Source organism: Peromyscus eremicus, chromosome 1, assembly GCF_949786415.1.
Source record: "Peromyscus eremicus chromosome 1, PerEre_H2_v1, whole genome shotgun sequence".
Taxonomy (NCBI): domain Eukaryota; kingdom Metazoa; phylum Chordata; class Mammalia; order Rodentia; family Cricetidae; genus Peromyscus; species Peromyscus eremicus.
The window spans coordinates 181,783,265-181,803,462 of NC_081416.1; the positions used below are offsets into that span (position 1 = coordinate 181,783,265).

General features: G+C 54.6%; 3 protein-coding genes across 9 annotated transcripts; 2 read left to right on the top strand and 1 right to left on the bottom strand.

Annotated features, from left to right (window-relative positions):
- The first annotated feature begins 5,071 nt into the window (after nt 1–5,071).
- Cdc42ep5 (CDC42 effector protein 5) lies at nt 5,072–5,527 on the top strand. The gene has a single exon (XM_059253780.1). The coding sequence runs from the start codon at nt 5,072–5,074 to the stop codon at nt 5,525–5,527; it is 456 nt and encodes a 151-aa protein (XP_059109763.1).
- A 1,236-nt stretch (nt 5,528–6,763) lies between these two features.
- Nucleotides 6,764–8,891, top strand: Leng9 (leukocyte receptor cluster member 9). The gene has a single exon (XM_059282350.1). The coding sequence runs from the start codon at nt 7,383–7,385 to the stop codon at nt 8,847–8,849; it is 1,467 nt and encodes a 488-aa protein (XP_059138333.1). The 5' UTR covers nt 6,764–7,382; the 3' UTR covers nt 8,850–8,891.
- A 1-nt stretch (nt 8,892) lies between these two features.
- Nucleotides 8,893–20,105, bottom strand: Leng8 (leukocyte receptor cluster member 8). Of its 7 annotated transcripts, XM_059282308.1 has the most exons (17): nt 19,957–20,104; nt 18,254–18,346; nt 17,514–17,685; nt 17,078–17,185; nt 15,988–16,098; nt 14,991–15,243; nt 14,639–14,780; nt 14,216–14,419; nt 13,938–13,988; nt 13,550–13,828; nt 13,319–13,459; nt 12,915–13,200; nt 12,385–12,486; nt 12,232–12,300; nt 12,004–12,133; nt 11,715–11,922; nt 8,893–10,138 (listed from the first exon to the last, which is right to left on the bottom strand). In XM_059282308.1, exons 2-17 carry the CDS (start codon nt 18,289–18,291, stop codon nt 9,976–9,978), a joined length of 2,457 nt encoding a protein of 818 aa, XP_059138291.1. In that variant the 5' UTR covers nt 18,292–18,346; nt 19,957–20,104; the 3' UTR covers nt 8,893–9,975. The 7 variants fall into 7 exon arrangements, with proteins under 7 accessions (XP_059138291.1, XP_059138307.1, XP_059138318.1 ...); XM_059282324.1 differs by lacking the exon at nt 13,938–13,988; XM_059282284.1 differs by having other exon boundaries at nt 10,021–11,922.
- Between the last annotated feature and the right edge of the window lie 93 nt (nt 20,106–20,198).

The following is a 20,198-nucleotide window of genomic DNA, read 5'->3' on the forward strand; positions in this document are numbered from 1 at the left end:
CTTTGCATTGATCCCTAACAACAGCCCCTCTGTAAGAGCCTAGGCTGATGACGAACTTTTTCCAAGAATGACCGCATTGCCTTGGGTGTAACAGCCCTGCAACAAGCATATTCGAGCTTAGAGCCGGGTGTGCAGAAGGACACCTAGGCTGAAGAGGGAAGTGACTCTCTCAAGGTCTCAAAGCCAGCCAGGAGCTACAGGAGCATTAAAATCTCCCCGTGAGTGTGTGAGAGGCAATACATGTACTGTGTGCATACGTGTATGCTAGGGGATGTGAGTGCCTAGGTCAGAGGAGAAGTCAGGTGTCCTGATAGATAATTCTCCACCTTCCTTCACCACCACCACCACCACCACCACCACCACCACCACCACCACCACCACCACCACCACCACCCGGGGCCAGGTTTCTTTGTAGACCAGACTGGCCTCCACCTCACAGAGATTCACCTGCCTTTGCCTCCCAAGTGCTGGGACCGCCCGGCTGGCCACCTTATTCTTGAGATGGTGGAGGGTTGCTTATTCAAACCGGAGTTGAATGAGCCCGAGCTGTCTTCCTGCCCTTGCCCTCTATAACATCGGGTTTAGAACAATTAACCATGTTTCCAATCCAAAGAGCTTTTTCCTTTGTTTATTTTTGAGACTGGATCTCACTGTGTCGTCCTGGGTGTCCTGGAACTCTTCACATAGCCCAGTCTGGCCTCGGACTCACGAATCTCCGCCTACTCTGCCTTCTAAACAGTGAGATTAAAGGCATGTGCCACCGTGTCCACCTCCAAAAGCTCTTTTGGACTGTGACCCCAGAGTTTAACAGCTTTCTAGCCCCACAAAAGCTCTTTTTTAAACTCATTTCCTCCCTCATGTAGAATAGAAAAGAAAACCAAACTCAGGTAAGGTACCAAAGAAAGCTCTAGCCTTTGTATGAAATTAAAATATTTTTTCTTTCCTTCCATGTGGTCCACCTCCTGTGAGTGGCTGTGAACTGTAAGAGTTTCGATACATTCCACACTTCATCAGCCTGTTCTAAACCCTGCCTGGAGCATTTGTTCTTGTGTGACCCAGGGCCAGTTACTGAATTTTTCTGTTTTTCATCATTGAAAAAGAATTTTAATTATCATCTTCCACTTCTTGGATTGTTCTGAAGACTAACGAGTTTGAGCATCCTTTCAAGGCCTCTAGGCCAGTGCTCAGCCCTGAGAAGGTGCTTGGGAAATAAAATGAGTCAGGCAAGTGTTTCCTGCCATCCCTTAACATGCAGGGGTCTGACTCTTGTTTTTCGAGAATAAACTGAGCAAAAGGATAAGGAAGCTGATCAGAGTCCCACAAGAAAGAAAGGGCAAATTTTGAGCCCCAGTGTATGTAATATAACAAATGTGAGCCTAGTTGAATCTAGAGGTACAGGCCTATAACCCCAGGTACTAGGGAGTCGAGCTGAGACAGGAGGATCACAAGTTCAAAGTCTGTCTTCGTTCATCACAGAGTGAATTCAAAACCAGTCTAGGCAAGCTCATGAGGCTCATATGAAAAACCTTTTTTTTTTTTTTTTTTTTTTTTTTGGTTTTTCAAGACAGGATTTCTCTGTATATCTCTGGCTGTCCTGAAACTTACTCTGTAGACCGACCAGGCTGGCCTCAGACTCAGAGATCTGCCTGCCTCTGTCTCCCAAATTCTGGGATTAAAGGTGTGCACCACACATGCCACTGATTTTTTTTTTTTCCTTTTAAAGGCTAATAGTGTGGCTCAATGGCAAAGTGTTTGCCTAGAATTCCCCCAGTGAGGGCCTAGGGGTGTGGCTCAATGGGTAGAGAGCCTGCCTGGAATTCACCAATAAGGTACTAGGGGCGTGGCTCAGTGGTAGAGTGCCTTCCCGGAATTCACCAATAAGGTACTAGGGGCGTGGCTCAATGGAAGAGTGCCTTCCCGGAATTCACCAATAAGGTACTAGGGGTGTGGCTCAATGGTAGAGTGCTTGCCTAACACCCAGGGTCGTTGCTAACTCTAGGCTAGCTTCAGCAGCACAACAAAAAGGGGTTGGAATTCTACGTAGCGTTTACTCAGTGAACACCTACCATTTGCTTTGCCAAGATGGAGCATTCTCTTGGCATCCCACCTTGCAGATGGGAAAACAAAGTCAGAAGGGTCACATTGCTTGTCCAAAGCCACAGAGCAACAGCCCCAGCCAGATCCAAACCTGGGCAACTCGTTTTCTGAATCCTACCTCTTTTCACTTCTCACTGCAGAGCCAATACTAAGATGAATGGCATGACTTGCACCCAGAGAGGATTTTTATGGTTAACTGTGGCTCAGTATTCACTAGTGAGTCAAACACAGCATTAAAAACAAACAAACAAACAAAAAAAAAAAACAGGGAAATTGTAATAGGGAAAGTCCGCGTACCTGTTAAATCGTTAAGGGCAAGTCTTAGTCTGTCAAAACTTTTGTTTTCATTACAGTGGAAGGAGGGAGTGGTGATTGTGTGTAGAGTTACAGTAAAAATGTGTTTATTCGCCGACGTTAAGGGCAGAGTAGAACTGGTATAGCAAGAGTAGTTTCAGAGATGGGCAAGGAGGCACAGGTTTGTATGCTCGGCACTCGGGGAGGCTGAGGCAGGAGCATTGCCCTGAACTGGAAGCCAGCTAGATCTGGCTTGTAGTATGCTGTCTCCAAAACAAACAACAAACAGATCTTCTCAAAAACCAACAACAACAAACACCAACACTGGTGGCTAGGCCTGTAATCAGACTTCTCAGGTAGCTGAGGCAGGATGATGAAATTCAAGTCCTGGGCTACAAAGTGAGTTCAAGGACAACTTAGTAAGATCTTGTCCCGTAATGAAAAATAAAAAGGGGTTTGAGAGAGGGGCATGGCAATGTTGGAACATGACTCAGACATTAGGAGCAGTGACTGCTCTTCCAGAGGACCCGGGTTTGATTCCCACACTCACATGGCAACTCTGGTCTATCTGTAATTCCAGTTCCAAGGGATTTGACACCCTCTTCTGTCCTCTGTGGGCACCAACCAGGCATGCATGTGGTACACAGACATACATGCAGGTAAAACACCCATACACATAAAGCATTTTTTTAAAGAGAGATGGGGATATAGTTCAACAGTAGAGTGCCTTCCTAACATGTATGTGATTCTAGGTTCAGTGCCCAGCAGAGGGGAAAATACGGGAAGTCTGCAAGTGTACACGTGTGCACGAATTTGATAGTCCTTGGACTACGTCCATCTAAATTATTTCGAACAGTTTTGGCTGTACTTTGTGTCCACATCATCGTTGATACTTCCCAGGGTGCTGAATGCTGAAAGAACAATGTTGGCTCCCTTGCCTTCCTTGTATAGTATTACCAAATCTAATCTTTGTTCCCCAGTTATTGTTTGGGTGACACAGCCTTTTCTACTCCCAACACCAGCACAGCCAGTTGGCAGCACTTAATATTAAAAACACACTTTGAGTCACTATCTCTGTGTGCTCTGCAGGGAATCGGCAGTGTCATTTTATCTGGTGTATAGACAGGAAAAGGAAGAATTAATTTGTGGAGATTCATTTAACAGGAAAAGGGTGGGGTTTTGGTGGAAATAGAAACAAGAGATTTCATCATAGTAGTGAGCGTTAAAAGTACAAAGTTGTCAAAGTCCCTCCCACAATTTCCATGGAAAAGGACCAAGCTCTAGGATATGGGCCAAGGCTTGCTGGGTTTCTGTTTACCACCCAGTCAGGTACAGTAATCTAGCAACTTCACATCAGGTTTACAGTTCACTAGCTAGCAGCTGCAAACGTGCCATTCTTGCCAGTATTTGTGTAGTAGATTGAGTTATTTATTTTATCTATGAGTATTTTGCCTGCATATGTGTGTATGTATACCACATGCATGCTTGGTGCCCATGGAGGTCAGAAGAGGGCATCAGATCCCCTGGAACTGATGGTAATGGATGGTTGTGAACCATCACCTGGGTGCTGGGAATGTGTATTTTTGTGCATGCATGTGTGTGCAGTGCCTGCAGAGGCCAGCAGAGGCCAGCAGACTTTTTGAAGTTGTAGTTATAGGAAGTTGTAAGCTGCTGGACTTGGGTACAGGGATCAGAACTTCCCTCGCCTGGAAGTGCAGCAAACACTATTAGCCTCTGAGCCATCTCTCCAGGCCCCCGTTACTGCCAATTTGTAACATGAGATATTTGCTTTATTATTTGTGTTTTACAAAATGAGATGCTATAACCTAAGTCAAAGTCTTCCCCCAAAGTATATCATTTTAATTGTAAAATTCTGTGTAAACATACAGCTCCCCTGGACCACCTTAAATCTCTCAAATGAGCTTTTTTTTTTTTTTTTTTTTTTTTTTTTTTTTTTTTTTTTTTTTGGTTTTCTGAGACAGGGTTTCTCTGTGTAACTTTGCACCTTTCCTGGATCTTGCTCTCTAGACCAGGCTGGCCTCGAACTCACAAAGATCCACCTGCCTCTGTCTCCCAAGTGCTGGGATTAAAGGCGTGCGCCACCACCACCCGCCGAGAATCTTCATGTGGTCTGTACAGTGAATTTTGCACATGTTCTGTAGAGCCTTCCTGGTCCACTTCGTCAGTGTGTATGGAGGGAAGGGTGCTTAAGCGTGTGTGGTTGGTTTTAGTCCAGTGCCTGGGGTACTCACTGGCCAGTCTGCCCTGTCTTTGAGGATAGACACTGATAATCTTCATCTATTCTTCCCCTATCTTCATCTATAACTAATGCTAACTGGAGTTTTTTACTAGCCTTGTTGGGAAGCACTCTGGAAGTAATTTTTTGGTACTTACCCTCCAGGAAAGCTCAAACATTAGTTACTGAGGTGACCCACATTGCGTCATGGTCATGGACATGTTAGACTTGGGAAAAGTTAAACATGTCATCTGAGATTTGAGTCCAGCAGTAGTAACCTTGGGAACCTCTCACAGCCTCAGTTTCTTCACTTGTTAACTGAGAATAATAGTGCCGACGCAGTCCTGCCTTATCGGAGCATTCTTGTGGCTGATTAGGTAGGTCTGGGACATAGAGTTGGGGCTCCAGGGTGAGGCAGCTCTGACATGCCTGTGCCCCCCACAGATGCCGGTGTTGAAGCAGCTGGGCCCCGCGCAGCCCAAGAAGCGACTGGAGCGCGGAGCACTCTCTATCTCGGCGCCCCTTGGAGACTTCAGGCACACATTGCACGTGGGGCGCGGTGGCGACGCCTTCGGGGACACCTCGTTCCTGAGTCGCCACGGGGGCGGCCCGCCCCCCGAGCCCCGCGCGCCGCCAGTCGGGGCCCCACACTCCGTGCCTCCACCTGCAGTCCCACAGCCCCCTGCTCCTGCTCTCCTCGTGCCTTCACCTGCGGACCCGCTGCTGTCCTTCCATCTGGACCTGGGCCCCTCTATGCTGGACGCAGTGCTAGGCGTCATGGACGCGGAGCGCGCCCAGACAACCAAGCCCGTCGGGGACGCCCACCCTGGAATGCAGCACCCGAAGGCCTGCTGCCGCTCCAATGCAGACCTCCCGCTGGACGATGTCATAGGCCTGTAGTGTCCTTATTCCTGCATTTCTCCCTCCCAACATCCCACTTTTGTACACATAAATGACTGTGTCTGTTCACTTTATACGGGAAGGGGCGCAGAGGCAGGACGGTGGGGTGCCACCAACTAAAAGCCAAGTCTGTCATTAGTGGTGTCTCTTTAAGAGTCTGAAGGTGGCCGGGCGGTGGTGGTGGTGCACGCCTGTAATCCCAGTGCTCTGGAGGCAGAACCAGGCGGATCTCTGTGAGGTCACCAGCCTGGTAAAAAAGACTCTGAAGGTGTATTAATGTAATGCCCCTCCCCAAGGGCGGAGCCTCACACCTGGCCGCTCCCACAGACGTATTCATTCTTCAAATATTGACCCAGCCTCACTGCTAACCTGGATAAAGTCCAGCCCCCATGACTTGCTTAGCACCACCCACGGCCGCCTGGCCCTCCGCATCCCCACCAGGTGCACTTTGATCGGGCGGTGCCGCTCTTTTTTCTAGGAATGGCTGCAAAGGGAAGCGTTGAGGAACCTTTGGAGCACGAGGGGTGTGGTCCCCCGTGGGAAGAGCCTCTGGTCGTACCAAACGGTGTGTCGCCCTGAGGGTGGCTGTTGCGTCACAAATCTGGGCACAAAGTTAAACCTGAGCCCACAGATGACCAGATGTTTCAACATCCCAGAGGTGCGGGGCTCCCTAGGCCTATATCGTGGACTGAGGATGGGGCCAGATTCTCGAAGGTTCCCAGAGGGGAGGGACATTTAGTATTAAACACGCGGCTTGGGGAGGGTTTATCTTAGGTCCCTGGGGGGCGAAACCAACTTAAATTAACCGGACCGGAGGCAGAATATGGTCTTTTGAAGTTTCCAGAGGGGTGGGTCGTATGTGTCAACCCCTAGACTGGGGATAGGAGCAAGACCCGTACTCCACAACCAGACTCAGGTAAAACCACTGAACCTTGGCGAAGCCAGGGTAAGGCCAAGGAGACACGGGGCATATGTAAATCATTCAGGTGGGTTTGGGGACAAGGTAAGCCACGCTGCCGGGACAGGACGGGACACTTATAAATAACTTGGCACGGGGCAGGAGCAGGAGTCGCTTTGCTCATAGTGAGGGATCGGATGTAAGTCAATTAATGGTATGGGGACTACACACTTTAAGGAGGGTCGAGGGCGGGGCCAGGATACCTGAAACACCTCCCCCACCTCCACCCCCCACCCCCCCACCCCCGCCGCAACACACACAAAGGGCGGTGTACGTGTAAATCTTGTGCTGCGGGGTGGTAGGGGGAGGAGGAAGGGCAGGCTCACTAGAGGTCTTGAGAGAGGGACTGGGTACAAGCAAAGCATTTGGGTGCCGAGGGCCGCCATCTCGTAGCCCCACCCCCAACCTCAGGGGTCAAATATATGTGAATCAGCTGGCTGGGGAGGAGGCCTTGCTCCAAGGCTCCCTGGATGCTCTGAAAGCGGCGGAGTACATGCACAAGTACTCGCAAGGGTAAAACTGTCTCGCCAAAGCCCAGAAAGGGAGGAGCACACATAAAATGGTTAGACGGGATGGAACCTGCCTCCCCTGAGTGCCTGGGAGGATCTGCACACTAGTTAATGGGCTGGTTGGGTAGGGCTAGGCCCGCCAAGGCCCCCGAGGGGCGGGACACATGTAGCTCATCTGGGGCGGGGCAAGACCAGGTTCCGGGGGAATCAGAGGCCGGCTACATGTAAATAAGCTGGGCGGGCAGGGCCGGGAGCGCCAGAGCCAGCGGGACACTCCGAGGTCGGGCCTAGGCTGTCGGCCTCCCTCTAGGTGAGGCAGGCGGGGCTCCGGGCGTCACAGTTGGGGCTCAGCGCGGTGGACGGAGGCTGCCCAGGGTGCTGCGGTACCATGGAGGCCGTGGCCGATTCCTCCGAGGTCCCCCCGGCCTGCCGCTTCTTCCTAGAGGGCCGCTGTCGCTTCGGCGCGCGCTGCCGCCAGCCACACCCCGGGGCCCCAGCGCCCACCCCCGAGGTCGCGCCGCCCGAGGCTGGGTCCAAGAAGCCGGCGCTGCGTACTGCCGCTGACGTCATCCAGCGCATCCGCTGGGACCCGCGCCTGGACCCCGCTGACTTTTCGGTGGGCTACACCGACCGCTTCCTGGGCGTGCAGGAAGAGCCCTTCTGCGCCTTCTGCTGGGACGAACCGCTGGCGGCGCTCGGGCCCGGCGTGTTGGCGGTCCCGCAGCACCGCATCCGCTACTTCCGCTTCCGAGGCCGCCTAGTGTGGGACCGTGCCTCTCGTACTGACCTCATTTTTGGCTCGGGTTCTGTGACTGGACGGGGACCCACCATCCTGGACGCGCTGGACGGCGGGGACGAGTACTGGCCAGAGGTTGCACTAGAAATCCCTGACACCGAGAAGACAGGGGCAGCTTCCGAGGTTCAGGACACCCAGGATGCTTCTAGGGAAGAGGATGGAAACGCGGCAAGAACTGGGCTTGGTTCGGGCTTGGAGACACCCAAAGAGGGTGGGGCAACCAAAGAGAGCAGAACTGGGCTTGATTCGGGCCTGGAGACACCCAAAGAGGGTGGGGCAACCAGAGAGACCGTCCTGAATAGGACGGCAGAGTCAGGAACACCAGACCCAAGGGAGTGCTTCACAGGAGTAAAGGAGATCTTGAACTCACTGGAGGCACCTGGAGCCACACTGCTAACACGGTGGCAGGCACAGGCCATGGAAGCTCCAGGGCTTTCTGCTGAACAGATGGAAAATGAGTGGGATCCAGGGGCTTGGCCTGATGAAAGGAACCCCCCTCGCCAGCCCCGGCCCACACATTTTGTGGCAATGATGGTAACAGAGCCTGGGCTGAGGGCGGAAGTGGTCAAGGCCCAAGAGCATCTGGTCCGGATTGCCCCTTCTTGTGCGGCTTTCCTTGTACCTGCGCAGGCCCTGCACCTGACGATGGCCTTGCTGAGGCTGACAGGCCCTGGGGAGGAGGCCGCAGCAGCTGGGGCTCTGCGGAGGGCCCTCTTGAAACCAGGGCTTCAGGCACCGTCTGAGCTGCAGTTCAAGGACTTGGTTCTTCTGGGCCATCATGTGCTCTGTGCCACACCCTCCCCCACACTGGCAGGCATGGCCCAAACTCTGAATCAGAGGCTAGAGGCTGAAGGGCTGAGAGTGGTGCAGCCCCCAGGGGGCCTACAGCCACACCTCACCCTGGCCAAGGTGCCACACGGATCCCAGGTTTGCATCCCTGAGCCTGGGTCAATCCTGAACCGGGAGCTGGGGAGGCAGGCCCTAGGGAAACTCTGGCTGTGCCGTATGGGCAGAGCAGGGCAGAGCTACCTGCCCCTGGCTGAGATTCCCCTCAAGTGACCAAGGTTCCAAACTTTGAAGAAACAAGCCAAACAGAAACAAGTTCTCTCTCTCTCTCTCTCTTTAATTTTGGTTTCAAGCTTCCAAAATGTACTGTACTCAATGCTCAAGGAGAATGAAGGGAGGGGAGGGGAGAGGTGGGGAGGGGAAGCAGGGAGGCATCTGGAAAAAAAGCAGCCTGACAGTCCAGCTGTTTGCAACCTCATAGCACATCCTCCAGTTACATGGCAGAAGAGGGGGAGGGTGAAAAGAAAAGGGGGAGAAAGAAGAAAATAACTTAAACACACACACAGAGAAAAGAGAAGGAAACATGACGTGAGCTGGTGATCCATGAAGGCAGAGGGAGGAAGGAAAGGAGGGTAACCATTTTACCTGTATTGAACCAGGGAGCAGGGAGGGAAGAGGAAGAGGAGGGAGGGAAGGGAAAAAAAAATCAGAAGAAACATTGGGGCAGAGGGAGGAAGGGACACGGAGACAACTTAATACAACTTGAGTAAGACGAGGCAGCCCTGCCGGCATGGTCCCGCGAAGGCCTTGGAGTCCTCAGTGCGGTGTGGTGCTGGTCTGGCTGTGTTGGTGGTGCTGGCTGGCGTTTCTGGGGTGAGGGGTCGAAGGTGGGGCATAGTCTTTAAGCAGCTCCCCTCACCCCAAACACTGAGGCCCCAATGGCTGGGCAACAAAAGTCTATGAAGAGGCAGACGAGGCAATGGATGTGGCTGGCTGGTGCCCCGCTGCAGGCGGGTGCGGGCTGGACGGCCTGTCTTCTGCTGGCCCCCCAGCATGGGATGGGCCAGCACGCAGGGTCAGGTGCTGGAGTACGAGCTCGAAAGAGAGAGAGAAAAAACACTGAGACAGCATTAGTGGAGGTGAGAGGTGGACACAGAACCTGTAGCCCCCACCCCACCCTCCTCCACTATATTCCCAATTATCCCCTCTGAGACAAAAAATAAAAACGTAGAAAAATCTCTGTACAGATCCCCGGTGGGAAACGGGGGTAGGGATGTTGGCTCTTCCTGGAGCCCACTCCCCACAAATTAATTTACAACCCATGTCCATGGCTCAAAAACAAAATCAGCAAAGGCGGCGCTGGGCCACAGCCCTAACCCCGCCCGTGCTCGATGGGCGCTCAGAAGGCTGGCAGCTGCGCCAGGCTGAGGCGGCAGTCCACGCTGGAGTTGTCCGGGCCCGTGTAGGACAGGCCCAAGGGCTCTAGGAAGGCCCGGCAGGCGGCCTCGCCCTCGAAGGCCAGCTCGGCCTGCAGGTAGGAGACAGGCAGCGCAGGGCGGAAGCTACGGAGACAAGAGGAGAAAATGATGAGGCAAGCAGACAAGGGAGGGCCCAAGAGCAGGGAGCAACGCTCCCCATCCGGGCTCCCACAATTTTCCTCAGCAAGGAACCTGCTGGCTTCTGCAGCCCCTCCCAACCTCCCCACAGCAGGGGCTTGGGGGGGGGCCAGGGATGGGGTTGGTAGCCCCAGTGCCCAGCTGCCCCCCCCTTGCCCACACTTACCTGTCCAGGAAGGAGGGGGCAGGAGGGAAAGGGCCCAGCTGACTCCTCTGCTGGCTGAGGGGCTGGAGCCAGACAGAGTAAGTGGTACAGGGCTCAGAGGGTAGGGACAGTGGTGCCCCACCCTCCAGGATACTTGCACAGAGTATCATACTCAGCAGTGCCTTCTGGTTGGTACTAAGACGTCCTAATAGTGTACATGTCCTACTAGTTCTGGGGACATTCTACTACAGGCCACCACAGCCCTTTAGCCACTTGGGAAGTCTCACCAAGTATCTGGAACCAGGCATCCTATGGCCCTGGGACAGGGCAGCCTCCCTCTCTCTCAAGTGGCCTTCCAGGCCACGGCAGGGACTTGTGTACCAAGAATGGCTGTGCCAAGTGTACAGGGAGGTCAACACAGTGCCCTGAGCACTCACAAGGACCATTTGCGCTGTGCAGCCAAGGCTGACTATGAACAGGTTAAGAATCACTTGCACCACTGAGGCTTGAGAGCTGCTCAGTGAGGGGCCCACTGGACCACAAAAGGCTGACAGCCCGATGCCCACTCATCTCAGTCAAATCTGGAGCCATATCATATCCCCATAGCCCCTCCCTTGGGTTGAACTGACTACAACAAAATCCTACACGTTTCCTGATGCACAAGTTGCAGGTCCCACCATAACAGGACTACTACCTTAATGAGAAAATGCTGCTGTTTAGCTCGGTATTCAAGGCCCCTCGAGACTGTTCACAGACCTCCTGACCAGGGTTTCTCAACCTTGCCAACACTGGCACACACTACTGTGGGCCTTCTGTTGCACAGCATCCCTGGTCTTTACCCACTAGGTGGCAGCATCATCCACACCCGTGTGACAAGCAAAAATATCAGGGGGCAATAGGCGGCACATCTCTTCCCCACATGGACAAGCCTCATGTCTGATGACCAGAGGGCCTTGCAATACCACCCTCCGTGCCACAGGTCCCCAATCACACTGTCCCAAAAGACTTCTGGTACTCAAGAGTGGAATGGGCACAAGGCCTCATCTCAAGAGACTGCTGCAAAATGAGCCAGGCTACTCTTTCTGATGTCAGGAAGAAGAGCAGCAAGTAGCTGCAGGCACAGGCCGGGAAAGGAGGCAGATAAACCAGCTTCCAAGCTGACATGGACAGAAGAGGAGTGCAGGGAAGGAGAGGGCACGGTACCAGGAGCAGTGAGGTGAGAGGAGTGGGAGAAAACCCGGAACGGAGGGTGGCTGAGGAGGAAAGCAATGAGGGCCAAGGGAGGGACTCCAGCAGAGCAGCTGAAGGACGACCAGGATGTGGAGGGGGCGTGGCAGAGCCACAGCACAGAATGCAGCAGAGTGCAGTGCCACATACGTTTTGATCATGGCCTTGAGGGCGGCCTTGCGCTCCCGGTCTGCAAACTTGTCCACAAGGTAGCCTGACATACAAGGTGCATGGCAATAGAGCCGGAAGAAACGGTGGTAGTTGCCTAGGGCCCAAGCTGCCCTCAGTGCTAACGCGTGGGACACACAGGGGTCCGCCTTCAGCTCCCTCGTGAGGTATGCCAGCTCCGTAGTGATGTCTGCACAGGAGAGAAGAGGGGGTCAGGCGGCAGGGCACCGCCTTGGGCACGGCACCCTCCACCTTGGGACGGGCCTCTCACCTCCAGAGTTCTTGGTGAAGATGTAGTAGAGGATTCTGTATGCAGTAAATTCACCTACATTGCCTGCCAGGTTTTCCGCGTACAGCGACTTGAGTTGTGTCTGGCACTGGTTGAATTCTTCATGGTCACCCTGAGAGTAGGGCATGGAGGGTGGGTGTGAGGAACAGGCAAGTACAGGTGATTTCAAGAGAGGGGTGGGAGCCCCACGGCAGCGGCCTAGCTCCCTACCTTCTCCAAGGCAATGCGGGCGTGTGTCTCATACACCTCCACAGTGAACTCGGTGCGGATGCCTTGCACCTGGGCAGTGGGAAAGAGCGGTCAGGCTGAGCAGAGAAGGGCAAGATGGCCCCGACTCCAGGGCCTTCTCGGCATCTGCCTTACCGTCAGGTCCTGCCGAATAGACTTCATCTGCTCGCAGGCGAAAGCGTAGTCCTGCTTCTCCTTCCAGTGGGACTTGACCATGCACAGAGACTTCTTCAAAACCTGCAGGGAATGGAATCAAGGCTGAGTGCGGAGACAGCCGACAGGCCAAAGCCACTGGGTGGCCGCTCAAGGAGAGCCGATACAGTCTGCACCAGTGACTCACCACTATGAACAAACAAGATCAAGCCAGCACAGCAGGACTGAGTGCCCCACGACTTCCTGTTGACACACGGTGCTGTGCCATCCCCACATCCGCAAGCACAATAGCTACCTTTCACAAGGCCACTGGCTCCAGGGTCCCACATCAAAGTCTGCCTCAACTTTGCTTGTAGTAAGGCTGACAGTGGTCATGCTATGCCCCAAGTGTGAAGAGCCTGCATGCTACGGTCTTCTCATAGCCAGAGCTGCCACCTCAGACACCCCACATGTTCCCTGCTCCCCCACTATGTTAGCTCCCTGGCCTAATGCTAACACTGCCCAGAACTTACAGAAACAGGTCGCACAGTGGATGGGTCAGGGGCGCAGGTCAGTCGTAGATAGTGCTTTGTGATGTCAGGACAGGTGCCCACAATCTGTAGCTCCTGCCAGTCAGGGTCAGCTCCACTGCTTTCCAGGTTACTCATCTGCAGCACCAAAGGTTCAAGGCGCAGGCGGCGTGAGTGCCCGTGCTGGAAGCGGGCTGCCCTCTTCTGCTTCTTAAGCTCACGCTCTGGGTCCTCACACTCCAGTGCTGCCATCTTCTTGCGGCTGCGTTTGGTGGGAGCTAGGTCGTGTCTGGGGAGAACGTGTAAAGAAGGTCAATGTCTTTAGCCACTCAGAAGGCCATCTACCCACCTGCGAGACCCAATAAACTCCACCTATGCCCAGGAAGAAATCCCACTCCAAGCCTCACCTCTTTCCACGCTGCGCCCTGCCTCGGCCCCGATCCATGTGGGCCCCACGACCACCCCGACCCTTGGGGGGTGGGTTCCTGCGGCCTACAGGGTGACATTCATTCCCCGAGTAGGAGCTGTCAGAGTCTGAGTGGGAGTCACTGAGTAAGAAAACAGAAAAGTCAGGCCTGGAACACAAGGGTTAGGCAGCAGCCCCCTCCCAGTTGCCCTCCAGCCACAAGCCTGCACACCTTCTCCGGAAGTGGCGGGTGGGGGACCTAGATGAAGAGCGGGAGCGCGAATCTGTGCTGGAGGAAGAGCTGTTGTCCTTCATGAAGACGTTGCGGTTGCCGAACTTGGCGAAGCTGCTACCCCGGGCTCGGCCAGCACCCCCAGCCCCAGGTGTCCCTCGCTGGGATTGGGCACCCCCGCCCCTGGTCACCGAGCCTGCCCCCCTGGGAGGGTGAAGGCTGCTAGGGGCCTCCCACCGCTTCTTCTTGGGGCTCTCAGCCACAGGCTCCCTGGTCAGCCTGAGGATATAGCAGGGCAGGGCATTACCAACCAGCCACCAACCTGCCGGACTGCAGACCCCACCCTACGGCCCAGGGCCACAAAACCTCAGAAAGGAGAGGCACTTACCCCGGCAACTCAGCCACTGTGGTGCAGGAAAGGGACCAAGCCCAAGATTGTCTGTGTCCAGGGGATGCTCTTAGCCATCAAGCCACCCCGTACCTCCCCAGCAAGCCCTGCCTGCTCCCCAAACGCCATCCCTGATCACTCCTGGGCCATCCACCCACCCCACAGGGTCCTGAGATAGAGCTGTCCGTGTTCTGGCTCATCTCCTCTGAAGCTGCTGGGTTCTGAGGGCCCAGCCTCCAGCCCTCACCCAGCAGCCCCACTGCGTCCCCCAGACTGACCCAGGCAGAGGCTCTCGGCTCCAGTCGATGGTGTAGGCAGAACCGTCCTGGAGCCGGGCCTGCAGCACCTCCTTGAGCAGCTTCTCTGTGCGGTCCTTGTCCTCTTCCGACTCGCAGGCGGTGAAGCACCGCTCCACATATTCCTTCATATCCTGCGGCCAATCGTCCGGCTTCCCAGACAGGTTTCCTCGGCCAGAAGGCCCACTGTGGGAACGGGAAGAAGACAGATGAGGGCACTCAGGTGGGAGGACCCGCGTCACAGCAGAACCTTTCCTGTGATCTGAGATGGCAGTCCTACACTGTACATTTCCAGTGTTCCCTTCGCCTCATGAGGCTCTCAGAGTGGCCCCTAGAGAGGGACCCTGGAGTACAGACACTGCTGAACACAGAGCATGTGTGGGCAGGGGTGGGGATGAGAATCACCTGTGGTTCTGAGCTTTCTCAGAGTTGGGCTGGGGGCCGAAGCTGCTGTGTTGACCCTCTGCACTGGAGCTGAAGTTCTGGTTGGTGACAGCAAAGGGCCGCTTCTGGATGTTGAACTTGAGACCTCCAGTCCCAGGGGCTGCTGTGGGAGGACAGCAGAGACTGGAGTTAGGCCTTCCCCAGTCATTCAAACTGGCCAAGCTCTGGACCAGGTCCCTAGCATGACCATATGCGTTCCAGAACAGCCTTCCCCTAGACTAGGGCCCATCACAACACCCTGACAGAGGACCAGCCACTCTGTGGCTCATAGCCAAGCCCCATCTTTCTGACCACCAAAGGTCTGTTCACTCACGTTTCATGCGAGTCCACAGCTGCTGACCCTTCTTGGGCTTGGCAGGCTCGCTGTAGTTGTGCGGCCCATAGGTCTGCCCGGTAGGTGCCCCTGCCTGACTGTGCTGAGTGGCTGGGGCTGTTCCAGACTGAGGGCCGTTGCTTAGACCATGTGTCCCATGCTGAGGGTTTGAGGGCTGAGGGGGCTGGGCTGCAGGTAGCTGCTGAGGGGAAGCCTGGTAGGCCATACTCTCCTCCATGCCAGGGACTGGAGGCTGTGGGAAGAAGCAGAGGCCGAGGGCAGCAGGCAGTATTCGGAGGCTGGATCACGTGGTACTCAGTTCTTACAGCCCCCCTCTTCAGCACTAAATGATACAACCTTCTGTGGTTACAACTGTCCACAGCCTCAGCTACCTCGAGCAGCAGCCACCATCACTGCCAACTCTGGGGCCGGGCTCTACTGAGGGGACAGTCACTAGGGTTCTCTCGAGCCCATCAACACTCACGACAGCACACCTGCCCGAACCCTCCCTCTGACGAGGCTGCACCCTCTCATCTGAAGAGCCACTAAGGTGCAGAAGTCAGGGAAGCGCAGCAAGCACTCAAACCCAGGTCAATGTACGTCCCATGCGCCAGGGACGCCCACTCCTCTAGGCTGCACCAGATGCAAAGGCGGCATGGGGTAGGTGTGAGTGTGTGTACACCACTTGCTGTGTGTGTAGGGGCACACTTGCTCCTGAATGCAGTTATGAGTGCACATGCTGGAGGAAAAGAGAAGACAGACCACACCGCTACAAACTACTCCCGCTATCTCCCCAGCACTACAGCCCCTTGGCCTTGCCCAGTCTCAAGCCCATTCTTGTTTCAAAAGCTAAGCTTTTAGATCAGGAGCTGCTCAACAAGAAAGAACAGGGAGGTAGCAGCAGCTCTGATCAGTGCAGACCATTCCTGACTGCGAGTCCTCTCAAAACCCCGGCTCCTGCTCCCAGCTGACCAGGAGCAGCTAGGCACAGCATTACCTGGTTCAGAGTCCCTTGGTGCTGGGGAGCCGATGGCTGCTGGGCTGTAGCTGAGCCGTAGGAGCTGGCCATCCCATACTGGGAGGGGGAGCTGTAGCTCTGGTACATGCTCTGCCAAGGCACAGGGAGAGCCGGAGTTAGTGAAGGCTGCTCATGCCTTCGGCCTCCCTTGGAACTGTGCTCAACTCAAGAGGCTATAGACGCCAGGCCCTTGTTCTTTCCACCACACAAATTTACCAAATCATGTATTTTCAAAAAAATCAAAACAACAACAAAAAACCACCTCTTCATTCCACTCATGCCGGCACCCAGAGCTCCTGCTAACAAGTGGTGAGACGTAGTGAGTGCCAACATTTCTAATGATTTCTATGATAGAGGCAGGCAGCGGACAGGGACAGTGGCTCACCCCTTCGATCACATGACTTGGGAGGCAGGGTGGAGACAGGTGGGGTTTCTGTGCAGTTTGAGGCAAGCCTGATCTACATAGCTTGTCCCAGGCCAACCAGGGTGACACATTTAGACTGATCTCAAAAAATAAATAAATAAATAAAAAATAAAAGGCAAGCTTGTTGTGGTGGTGTGCATGCAGGAGGCAGGAGGGGAGTTTGAAGCCAACCTAAGCTAAATAGAGAACTCTGACCCAAGAAGAAAAACAAATCCCAGGCTTCAGCTACGCAGCCATCAGTGTAAGTGGGTGACATCCCACAGTAAGTAGCATGAAAGAAAGAAGGCAGAGCAGAGAAGCAGGAGTATCACTTGAGGAGTTTGGCAATGGGAGCCTCTGAAGATGCTCTCTGGGCAGCAAGGAACGCTCAAGCGAGCACAGTCAAGTGGAGAGCTGCAGCAGGGCAAAGCACAGGTGACTACTGGGATATGCTAATGTCCTGGGGTCTGGAGGGAGGCAGTGAGGACGGCAGCATCAGCAGCTGGGATGGACCATGGCCAGGTCAGATCCTGAGACCTGAGCAGGAAGCCGGTTCACACTGGGGCTACCGACAGGTTTCTGAACACCGCTCTGTCTGTCTTCACTCCCACTAACCATTCCCCAACACCGACAGAAGACTCTCTCGCCCAGCAGCCGGGTACTCACCATGGGGTAGTAGTAGCTGTAAGGATAGGCGTAGTTGTACTGCTGGTACCACTGGTAGTATTGTTGCTGCTGCTGCTGTAAAGCTGAGGCTTCTGCCTGAGAGACATACTGTGGAGACAGAGGCATGTATGTGTCAGTCAGTACCAGCCACAGGAGCCTATGGGAACTACAGTCCCAAGAGGGAAGGCCTCTACTGCAGAAAAGAAACAGAGTCCATGCCTGACAGTAAGAGTAGGCTTATGGAAGACGGGGCAGGCCTCCCTCCTTAAGATCACTCAGGCCCTGGCTGACTCCAAGTTGTTGACCTTTCCCTCCACCAGATTTAGTTAATAGGAAAACACAGTCCCCTAAGGCATGCCATCCTCTGGAAGCCAGCATCCTTCCCGTCCTGAGTAACAGCCCCGCCCCAGCACAGTGGTTCCCAAGTCCTTCTCACCTGCGCACTGGCCACAGGCCCACTGCTGCTGGCTTTGGAGCTGCTGGCAGCCCCTGCTTTGCTGATGCTGGCCAGGGCCTGGCGGGCCTTCTCCCACTCTGGGTTCTCGTGCATGGGAGTCTCCATGCCATTCTCTCTGCTGGCCCCAGCCACCATGCCATACTGAGAAGACCTGCAAAGGTGAGACAGAGGTCTCCTACTGCACACAGGTAGACAAGGCCCAAGTTCCACAGCTAAGCTCTCTACCTACCAGAGCCCTAGCTGAAGCTGGCACACAGCAAGTGCCAAGCAAACGGAAGGCTGACCAGTGTGTACAAAACTTTACATGACCTATGGCCTTAGGAAGACTCATTTTCTACAAGTAAATGAATTCTGATATGGCCAACTATGGAAAAAAAGAAAGGAATTATTAAAAAGACAGTAAAAGGAGGCTGAGAGATGGGTCAGTGTTTAAGAGCATGTCTGGTCCTGCAGATTTTGCAAGTTCAGTTCCCAGCACCTATGTGAGGTGGCTCAAGACACCTATAACTCCAGCTCCAAGGAATGTCATGCCTCTTCTGGCCTCCATGAGTGTGAACGACAGACACACACACACACACACACACAAAGCTCAGAGGGGAAGCTTGCCCCTCCACCCTAGCCCCCGGAATTTGGATTTCTTTTTCTAAGCCATGTGAGGTCCCATTGTGTCTTGCTCCTCTTTCCCGTCACAACGGCTGTGTTCCCCTAGCCCTACTAACCAATCTGCGCTGCGCTGATCACCCACGTTGGCCGCCATCTGGACCTTGGGGTGTAGGGAGTGGACCTCGGGAGCCAGACTGCTTTTTCACTGTCTATAAGAAAAAAGATGAGTTAGACCCAAGGAGGAAGAAGAAAGTAGATCAGACCCATAAAAGGCTAGGCAGGAAAGAGAGCATCTCATAGAAGCATTAGTAAAGCATGGAAAAGAATCCAGGCACAGTGGTTCATGACTGCAATCCCAGCACTCTTTTGGGAGTTCAAGGCCTGCCTGCGCTGCATGTTGAAATCCTGTCTCTAAAACAAACAGCCAAAAGAATCAGAGGGAATTCCTAATGTGGAGTGAAGACCCTTAAGCATGAAATGAAGACACTGGACTCCCTAAAATGCAGGATGTGAAAATGAAAGACAGACAAGATGATGAAACTATCATTAGCAGAGTGGATGTGAGAGGGAACCAGGCTGAGGTGGTGGATGGGGAGACCTCAGTCCTGGGCAGGGGATCTAAAGAGAATTCCTAGAGTATGATACAGGTTCGAGTAAAGTCCTAACTATCAGTGAATAAAGTATCAGCTAACAACAAGTTTGGCAAGAGGGAAGTTTCTGGGGACACACTGAGGAGCACAGAGCTGAGATTGGAGAACATCAGCGAACAGAGCAAAGTTTCCAAAGAAAAAGGGCATCTCTGGGTGTCCCACTGAGGAGCATCAGAGAGTGGAGGTAGGGGAGGCTCTCCGCATGTGAAGTCACTCGCTGTCAGAACCTGAATAATCATCAGGGTCCTCAGAGGACAGAGAAGAGACTTATATAGGATGTTCCTAGGAGCAGGAGCTGGTCTGGGAGAAATAACAGACACTCCCTTGGGTAGTTTGTCTGCAGATAAAGCTTCAGAATGCCGTGGGAGACCCACAACACTCTTAAGAAACCATTAAGGGTGAAGGGTGGGGTGGAAGAAACATGACAGCCTTGGGACAGGACTCCAGGGGCCCAAACAACAGGGTTTACAGCAAAGAAGCCGAATGAAGAACCCGAAATCTTACAGGAAGCCTTAGGGGCACTGACAGGCCTCAAAGACCTTTAAAACAAAAAAACAAACAAACAAAAAAAACAGACAGACCGCCGCTGGGTGGAGTCAAGGGGTCGACATTAGGGAAGCAAGCGGGAGAGCCTGAGGGTACTAACTGGTATTAGGAGTTTGGCCTAGGGAGCAGGGGTCTGATGGACGAGGGCAACACAGACTCTTAAGCTCAGAAGCACCTGGCTGTCCCGCAGGCATGGGGTCCACGACACCAGGTGGAAACAGTGGTCGCCCTGAACCCAAGCGACCTTCCTTTCCCCCCGACCCACGGCGGCCAGCCACCAGCTCGGCCGCGCCTGCGCACCACGCCGCGAGGGTGGCCTCTCTGGGTTGCCCTGGGCAACACAGCGGCCGGCGTAACAGCAGGTCAATGGGGCCGCCAGGGGAGCGTCTGGGGCTCTGGGGGCCGCGGCGTTCCCAGGGCCCACGGCAGGGCGGAAGCGCGTGCGCACGCGCAGTGGCGCCGGTCGGGGCATGCGCGAAGACGCCCCGGCGGCCCCACCCTTTGCAGACGCTGGGTGCGGCGTCGGTTAGCCTCCCCAAGCAGGCCCGGGCTCGCGGAGCGCGGGGCCCGAAGGAGTCCCGGTGCTCGACTGCCAGTCCGGCCCCACCATTCCTCACACTCACCAGGACCGCTTACTCCCGGGAGGCGTTACGGGCGGCCCAAGGCGGCTACAAGACAACCGCGATAGCGCTCGGTCACCGGCTGGCTCCTCCGGGGCTGGAACGTCCTGGCCGCGGCGTGATGACGTCACCCGACGTCTGTACCCGCCCCGTGTCGCGCCCAGCCAATGGATGTCACCGCTGGGCTTGCGCCACCCTCCACCCCGCCCGCCTACGCAATTGCGTGTGGGCGTTGTCAGCCAGCC

Excerpts from the sequence above, each read along its gene's own strand:
- Cdc42ep5 (XM_059253780.1), top strand. The coding sequence starts at position 5,072 with ATGCCGGTGTTGAAGCAGCTGGGCCCCGCGCAGCCCAAGAAGCGACTG.
- Leng9 (XM_059282350.1), top strand. The coding sequence starts at position 7,383 with ATGGAGGCCGTGGCCGATTCCTCCGAGGTCCCCCCGGCCTGCCGCTTC.
- Leng8 (XM_059282284.1), bottom strand. The coding sequence starts at position 18,291 with ATGGCGGCCAACGTGGGTGATCAGCGCAGCGCAGATTG. Across the intron at positions 13,989-14,215 it reads AGCCGAGAGCCTCTGCCTGG|ACAATCTTGGGCTTGGTCCC; the intron begins GTCAGTCTGGGG and ends CCCTGGACACAG. Across the intron at positions 13,829-13,937 it reads ACAGTGGCTGAGTTGCCGGG|GCTGACCAGGGAGCCTGTGG; the intron begins GTAAGTGCCTCT and ends CTATATCCTCAG.